This window comes from Callospermophilus lateralis, chromosome 7 (genome assembly GCF_048772815.1).
Source record: "Callospermophilus lateralis isolate mCalLat2 chromosome 7, mCalLat2.hap1, whole genome shotgun sequence".
NCBI classification, from domain to species: domain Eukaryota; kingdom Metazoa; phylum Chordata; class Mammalia; order Rodentia; family Sciuridae; genus Callospermophilus; species Callospermophilus lateralis.
In genome coordinates, this window is record NC_135311.1 from 125,955,012 (window position 1) to 125,963,374 (window position 8,363).

The following is an 8,363-nucleotide window of genomic DNA, read 5'->3' on the forward strand; positions in this document are numbered from 1 at the left end:
ACGGGTTGGCAAGGGCCGGGGATAAAGCCGGCGGGCCGGCGCGGGGCTCAGCGACTGGCCCAGAGACCTAGTGTGCTGGGCGCAACGAGCAGGAGCGGCAGCTGCACGGGACAGGAGGCACAGCGGCGGCAGGGACCTCGTGACCGGTGGGAGTGTGCGGTGCGGCCAAGAACTCCGCGCGCAACCTCTAGGGCGCACTGCTTAAGGACCCGCTTCGGGACGCGCAGGTCCCCATGGACACCGTGGAGAAGCAGCACCTGTTGGAATGCAGGCGCGGAATCCAGTAAGGCGGGAACCGGGGGAGAAAGGGAATTCGGGCGGCGTCAGACGCGCCTCCCCCTTGGCCATCCCGGCTGTGGTTGGTTTCGTCGGAGGCCTGAACCGGGACCACGCTGGAGGGTGGAGTGAGGCCCGGGGAAAAGACCGTGACCCTGTGACCCCAGGGATCGCTTCTCCTGGGAGAGTTCTGTACTACTCGACCTTTGCCTCTCCGGGTGGGGGAAGGTAGCGGGATGCCTGGGGCCCCACCTCCAGTCCAGCACTTTGCCCCGGGGCAGACCCGCTATGAGCCCGCCCTGCGTTCCCCAGTAGGTCAGAGAGGGGGGAGGCTCTGCTCCTCTCTCTGAGACCTAGCTCCGTTCTCTCGTCGATTGACTGGACAGCTTGCCCCTTGGCCAGTTCCCAAAGTCACTCCAACACGCTTTGGAAAGGATGGGGGAGGGAACACACCCATTCACCCACCACCACCCCCAGGGCCCCTAGACTCCCATTCCCTTAGCATCTTCCTCTGAACACGGCCTTCCTACCTTTTGGCCAGGGACTGCTGAACTTGGGAGTGTCCTAGCTGGTCTTCCCTTGGACACATGGGAACACCAAGGCTTCACAGAGAGATGGGACTAGAGTCAGCCCTCCTTGCTCCTATCATCTTCCTGCTGAGTGATTTCTCTCCCTTCCTCCCTGGCCAGGTCATATATAGGATCTCTGTGGCAGGAGGGGAGTGGATGGATCTCTCTCCCGGAGCCTGGCCTGAACTTTCAGACTGTTGAACTGGTCACAGGGAGCAACCATTACTGCCATGCTCAGAAGGGTCCTGACAGTCACTGTGACCCCAAGAAGGAGAAGGCCCGGCGCCAGCTCTACGTGGCCTCTGCCATCTGCTTGGTGTTCATGATTGGAGAAGTCATTGGTAAGGACTTTTGGGCTGGGTAAATGAAGCAGGCTAGGGGGCCGCCTGGATGTTCCTTGTATTACAATAGCCCCAGGTGCTGTGCACTGATGAGCTAAGTCCTCTATGTGCACGTCATCTCATGTGCCCCTAGGGCAACCCCTAGGGCAACCTTGACCTACCGTGCTTGCTGTTATTCACCTTATTTTAACAGGTGATGAAACTGAGGCATGTTAAGGTTAAGTAATCTTTCAAAGGTCACCCACATCTAGTAGATAGGGAAGGTCTGAATTCCTTGAAGGAAAGAGCATGTACCTATTATGCTTTCCAGGTCCTATCTAAACTTGATTTTCACCTTGACCCTTCAAGTACATGTTGTTAACTCTTTTCACAGACAGTGGAAGTCCAGGCTCAGAGTGTAAATCCCTTGCTCTTGGTTGTACAGCTAATGGGTGGAGAGGCCATTGAACTCAGTGACTTCTTCCAAAACCTGTGGGTCTCCCCTGCTGCACACAGTCTAGGGAGTTGGCTCTTTGGTGAACTGATAAGGACCTCCTGACCTTGCCCTTGCAGGGGGATACCTGGCACATAGCCTGGCCATCATGACAGATGCAGCCCACCTGCTCACTGACTTTGCCAGCATGCTCATCAGCCTCTTTTCTCTATGGATGTCCTCCCGACCAGCCACCAAGACCATGAACTTCGGCTGGCAGCGAGCTGGTGAGGACCCCTGTTGGCTGGAGATGGGGTGGAGGGAGGGTGGGTCAGAACAGGGGTTCTTAGGGTGGATTGGATCCCTGAGTAAGGTCAGGAGGGTGACTTGGGTAGGCAAAGAAGCTGTCAACCGTGGGTGGCCTCTGTCCTCTGAGAACTCCCAGTCTGATGGGGTAGCCCCGGTTCCAGTCATCCAGGAACTCCTAGTCTTCAGGGAAGCAAAGTTCACCTTCTGAAGGAAGCCATGGCTCAGGAACCCCAGGAACAAATGACAATGGCATTAACACTGCACATAACTCCATGGATCAACTCTGGGGGGAGGGTAGGTTAGCAAAGCCTGCTGGGAGACAGGCTTTAAACTCTCACTTCCCACCAGCCTTGTCATTTTCCTCCTCATGGGGGATGGCCCAGCTTCTCCTCTCGGAAGCTGGCCTAACAAAAAGAATATATTTTAATAAATCAGTTTCTTTCCATGTAAAACAAACAAGTCTGACCCAGGGGAGTGCCCACCACCCCCTAGTACTGGGGATTGAACCCAGGGGCACCCAACCACTGAGCCACATCCCCAGCCCTTTTTTTATTGGGAGCCGGGGTCTCATTAAATTACTTAGGGCCTCCTTAAATTGCTAAGGCTGGCCTCTTGTGACCCTCTTGTCTCAGCCTCCCGAGTCACTGGTATTGCAAATGTGAGCCACCCTGCTAAGCTTCCAGATGAATTCAATTTTTTTTTTTTTTTTGGTACTGCGGATTGAACTCGAGGGAACTAAACCACTGAGCCACATTCCCAGCCCTATTTTGTATTTGAGACAAGGTCTCTCTGAGTTTCTCAGTACCCTCACTTTTGCTGAGTCTGGCTTTGAACTCGCAATCCTCCTGTCTCAGCCTCCCCAGCCGCTGGGATTACAAGCCTGCTCCACCTTGCTGGCCCCGATGAATTCTTAATCTCCTTCTGACTCTCATGTTATAGTCAGGGATGATGGTGCATGTTCTGTCTCGACCTAGTTACTTGGGAGATTGGGCAGGGGGATCACAAGTCTGAGGCCAACTGGGCAATTTAGCAAGACCCTGTCTCAAAGTTGTAAAGGTGCTGAGGGTGTAGCTCAGTGGAAGTGTCAGTCTAGCAGGTGTGAGGCTCTGGGTTCCACCCCTCAGTACCACAAATGGCTCTGACATTCTCAGATATGTGAGTGGTTGGGACAGGTGCCAGCCACCCCTTCCGAGAAGCCCAGGCGGATCCAGGCAGAGGGGAGGGGACAGGAGAGCATGGAGGTGGGGGAGCCCCCCTTAGCTATAGAGCTCTGTGCTTAGGTTGGCTTTGGGGTGTGGGTTCTTCTCCAGAGATCCTGGGAGCCCTGGTCTCTGTGCTGTCCATCTGGGTCGTGACGGGGGTGCTGGTGTACCTGGCTGTGGAGCGACTCATCTCTGGGAACTACGAGATCGAAGGGGGGACCATGCTGATCACGTCGGGCTGTGCTGTGGCCGTGAACGTCATGTGAGTGTGGCCCCTTCTCACACTGGACCTTTGTTCTTGGAAGAAGGAGGCCATGTCACAATTGACCTGCAGTGGGAAGGGATAAGTCTGGTTGCCGCAGGTGTCCCTACAGACACAATCCGGGTCTTTTTTCAAGCGGATGTGGCTGAACTGGTCTTGGTGGGAGCAGTATTGTGTAGAGCAAAGGAGTGTCCTTTGGGCTCCCTCCTTTGTGCAGTGGCCTCGGTTTCCCCATTTGTGACATAAGTGAACTGGATGACTTGTGCACGCCCTCCTGCTCTGAGCTCTGTCAGCGGGCATCGCCATGCCCAGGCTCAGCCTGGCATTGGAGCTGAGCCCTTTCTCATGTGGCTCAGAACCAAGACCGCATGGGCTGGGCTCTCACTTGGCCACAGTGTGGGGGCTTGACATTTTTGCCCCACAGATTTGGGTGATTTGAAGCGCCTACTGCTACCTTAGTGATTCCTGGGCTTTGTGTCTCCACTTTTGTAGAATGGGGTTGACCCTTCACCAGTCTGGCCACGGGCACAGTCACAGCCACGGACACAGCCATGAAGACACCAGCCAGCAGCAAGAGAACCCCAGCGTCCGAGCTGCCTTCATCCATGTGATTGGGGACTTTTTGCAGAGCTTGGGTGTCCTGGTTGCAGCTTTTATTCTATATTTCAAGGTCAGAGATGGGGACAGGAAGGAGGGTGGGGCTAGGGCCAGGGAGTGTAGATCGCCAGGAGCTTCTCTCTGCACATGCGCTTTCCAGATTCTGACATCTTCCTAGCTTGGGGCAAAAGGCTGGGGAGAGGGAAGGAATGGTTATCCGACATCTACCAAGAATCATCACCTCTGGCCTTCACACAACCCTGAAGGGTGGGTGGTAGTGTTTTATGGAGCTCAGAAAGCTTTGGTGACTTGCACAGTGTCACACAGCTGGTTAGTTGTGGACCCATGTTCCGACTTGGGACTGTGTTGCCTGTGCATTACCCATCACAGAGGGAGTGAGGTGCTGTGGAAAGGCCAGGCATTTGATTTGAACCGTGTAATGCCGAGTGAGTTGCTTGCTCTCCCTGAGTCTCAATTTCCCCATCTGTAATATGCGGGTGGTGGACCACATGCCCGAGATTTTTTTTTTTTTTGGTACCTTGGCCTATGTCTCAGCCCCTCAAGGAAGGATGAGCAGGATGGGCATGGGCCTCACCCTGTGCTGTGATCTCTCCTGCCTGTTCTGGAATAAAAAGGAGAAACTGGGAGGTAGGGCCAGGGTGAGGCTCACCTCCATCCTACAGAGGGAGCCCCTCTCCGACATGCTGGGTGGGGGGAAGGGAAGCTGAGCTACTGCCTGAACCCCGGTCTGCCTTCTGCTTCTCCTGTAGCCAGAGTACAAGTATGTGGACCCCATCTGTACCTTCCTCTTCTCCCTCCTGGTCCTGGGAACGACCTTGACCATCCTGAGAGATGTCATCCTGGTGCTGATGGAAGGTAACATGGACTCTGGACTTTCTTTTGGCCTGTGGCTCTCCAGCTCTGTCAGTCTACACAGGGTGTGGGCAGGGCTTCTGCACACCAGCAGGGAGCCCGGATCTGCATTTGCTGGAAAACCTCCTGGGGCCCCAGGTTGATCTTGGCCTCAGCTGAGCCCTAAGGTGTGCCAGTTCCTGGAACTGTCCGCAGCCCAAGTGTGCCTCCTTCCTTGCTGGGCATGTCTCCTGCCTACCCAGGTGGCTTCTGGGTGGTGTCTGGTAGCACCTGGAGTTCCCACAGACCCCAGGCAGGCCCTCCATCTCTAGTTACCCTCCCACAGGAAGTGGGGTCAGATTGTGCTCCCATGGCACAGGGGACAGACTAAAGCTCAGAAGGGGATGGTCAACCTGGGACAGTTACTGAGCACACCCTGTTGTGGGCCCTTCCTGCAGCATCACAGGGCCTAAACCATGCCCCTGTCCCGGAGCCTGGCTGCCCTGAATTACCATCTTATTCACCTTGGCTTTCTTGTGCTTTAGGGCTTTGAGTCCTAGGCCAAGGTCATAGGTTTGGACTTTAATGGGTGCTGGCCTGGGGTCAGCAGGAGAATGTGACTTCAGGTCAGGACTTTTCTTTTTTTCCCCCATTAAAAATAAGCACTTGTTAGTCAGGCACAGTGGTGCACTTCTGTAATCCCAGCGACCTGGGAGGCTGAGGCAGGAGGGTCTCGAGTTCAAAGCCAGCCTCAACAACTTAGCAAGTCTTTCGCAACTTAATGAGACCCTGTCTCCAAAATAAATAAATAAATAAATGGGCTGAGAATGTGGCTCAATCCCCAGTACCAAAATAAATACATAAAACACTGATTGAGCACCTACTATGCCCCAGGCACTGTGGTGAACAAAAAGGAGGTTCACTGTGAACAAAAAGGATGGTTCTACTTGCATGGAGCCTCCCTTCTAGAAGAGGAAATGAATTAACAAGATTATTTCAGATGATGTGAGAGCAGGAAGGCGGCAGGCGGTACGACAGTTTGGGGAGGTGGTGGCAGCACCAGGCCTGCTGGCCAAGGAGACCCCCTCAGAGGAGAGGGCACTTGAAGAGCAGGGTAGGAGGGCAATTTCCTTGAGCCTCTGTCCCTGCCATCCTCAGGGACTCCCAAGGGTGTGGACTTCACGGCGGTACGTGACCTGCTCCTATCGGTGGAGGGGGTAGAAGCCCTGCACAGCCTGCATATCTGGGCACTGACCGTGACCCAGCCCGTGCTGTCTGTTCACATTGCCATTGGTGAGTGGTGGGGACCCAATGCTGGGTGAGGGGAGGCAGCCAGGGGCCCGGAGTATTTGATGCACATTACTCATTTGGTCATAATGATCTCGTTTATCCTTGAAAAACAAAAACAAAAACTGAAGCTGGGGGTCAAGTCCTCCTCGCCCTGGCCCCTGCTTTCAGACTTGGTCTCTCTCATGTTCATGATCAGCCTGTCCTGTTCAGCTGGGGTTAGCATGACATGGGGCTCCTGATCCTGCAAGGCCAAGCATTGAGTAAACAGGTCTCCCTTGGCTGTCTCTTCCTCCAGCTCAGAACGCAGACGCCCAGGCGGTTCTGAAGGCGGCCAGCACCTGTCTCCAGGGGAAATTCAACTTCCACACCATGACCATTCAGATCGAGGACTACTCTGAGGACATGAAGGACTGTCAGGCGTGCCAAGGCCCCTCGGACTGACTGCCTAGCCAGGCACCAGCTGAAGCATGGCCAGGACTTGCAGGTGGCTGGACTGAAAGTCCCACAGCCTCCACCAGGACTCTGCCTACCCACTGTGTTAGAAACCAGGTTTATAATGCCTCTTTCTGCTCCGGGTTCAGCATGGAGCCCTGCCTACCGCAGGGGTGAGCCTCTTCTTGGCCTCCCCTGTTTACAACAGCCAGCGCCTGGGTGGGGACTCAGCCGATGTACAGCCAGTTTAACCAGGCTCGGGATCCCCAGGGTCAGCTCCGGAGGGCTGTGTTCTTCAGAGCTGACACCCATAGTGGGGAGGCATCGAGGTACAGCCTGGGACAGCAAAGGGGAGACTGGCTCAAGGTGTCCTCACTGACCTGCATCTCCCACCTGCATGACTGGCCTTTGCCTATGAACCTATAAGAAGCCCCGGAACAGAACCTCTACCTCCGCCATCGCCATGATAATACGGTTTAAGGCCAGGGGATGGGGGAGTTGTGAGAGTTCCCTGAGGTGGGAAGCCAGGGGCCATCTGAGGCCTGTCTGGGCCTTAGCCATGTGTGCTTCCCTTCCTGGAGGGGGAGACTGCTTACTAGGTAAGAACCTGATGGGTTTTATCTTTCCTTATTTCCTAACCCAGGAGGCTGTGCCAACACAGGAAGCCTTGCCTCAGGTGGGGGCAGGCCCGCACAGCCCCAGGGCCACTTCTCTTGCCCTGATATGCAGGCTGTGCAAGGACTGCCAAGCCCGAACTCAAGAGTGAGCCTTTTCTGTGGCCTGCGTGTGCAGCCCAGGGCCCTGGCTTCCTGGGGCTTGTGCGTGAACAGTTCTAACTTAGGGGCTGGGTGTGTTTACAAGATATAAGAGGGGAGACCTGTCCCCAGTCCCACAGAGTCAACACACTAGGGAACCTCAGGGCCTAATGTCTACCACTGCCACCATGAGCAGGTGACCTTGGCCAGTGGACCTCTCAATGCCTCCTGTCTGGAGACCAAGAATGTAACACCTTCCTCACAGGCTTGTTGTGAGGACAGTCTGCCAAGCACCAGTGGTTGTTGGTGAGTAGTTCCCTTCATCCTCCTGGAAAGGGGACTCTGCAGTCTGAGGCTGCTTGTGAGAAGCCCCCTGGGCTTCCCAGCCTCCCTAGGGGCAGTACTGAGCTCCTGTCCTGCCCACTGTGTGTGTGGGGGGGAGGGGGCTGGTCAACTACTTGCCCCTCTGAGCCTCTCCCCATTAATAAAATGACTTCTTTGAGCCTTTCTTCTGGTGATGTAGGTCAGGGGGTCCTTCAACCCCTCCATATCTGAGGGATCAGGTTTGGCCTGGAAGTAGGGGCACTGTTTGTAGCTGCTGCAGTTAACTCTAGTCTCAGAGGGCCCACTCTTCAACTCCTGCAGGCCCCAGCAAACTGGATCCTGGGCTTCACTGTATACCAAGTCCTTACACCCCTCTTGAGAGACAGGCATTGCTGTCCTCCATTTTTAGAGAGACTGAGTCACTTGCTTGAAGTCACCCAGCCAGTATGAGGCTGGTCTAGGATTTCTGCCTCCATTCCCTAGACCACCCCTACGGCAGGGGGTGGGGACATGCCCTGAGTTGCATGCTGGTACAGTATGAGCCCCTGAAGCCAGCAGTGCCCTCCCCACAGGCACAGCCATGCCAAGGCAGTTCAGCGTCCTGGGTACAGAAGCCAGGACTGGAAAGGTGCCTCTCCCCTGGCTGGGCCCCTGCTGGGAGCCTTCCCCATTCCTGGAAGCTTGCCTGGGTCACAGCTGTGTGCTTCCTCACCCACCCTCAACTGTTCTTGACCCTGGGCCA

The 8,363-nt window shown here is 55.3% G+C and overlaps 1 protein-coding gene across 2 annotated transcripts; it reads left to right on the forward strand.

Moving 5' to 3' along the window:
• Positions 1–233: 233 nt before the first annotated feature.
• On the forward strand, positions 234–6,551 carry Slc30a2 (solute carrier family 30 member 2). Of its 2 annotated transcripts, XM_076863189.2 has the most exons (8): positions 234–283; positions 966–1,186; positions 1,739–1,885; positions 3,218–3,371; positions 3,864–4,041; positions 4,739–4,844; positions 5,979–6,113; positions 6,406–6,551. In XM_076863189.2, the coding sequence occupies exons 1-8, from the start codon at positions 234–236 to the stop codon at positions 6,549–6,551; spliced, it is 1,137 nt and encodes a 378-aa protein (XP_076719304.2). The 2 variants fall into 2 exon arrangements, with proteins under 2 accessions (XP_076719304.2, XP_076719305.2); XM_076863190.2 differs by lacking the exon at positions 1,739–1,885.
• Positions 6,552–8,363: the final 1,812 nt, after the last annotated feature.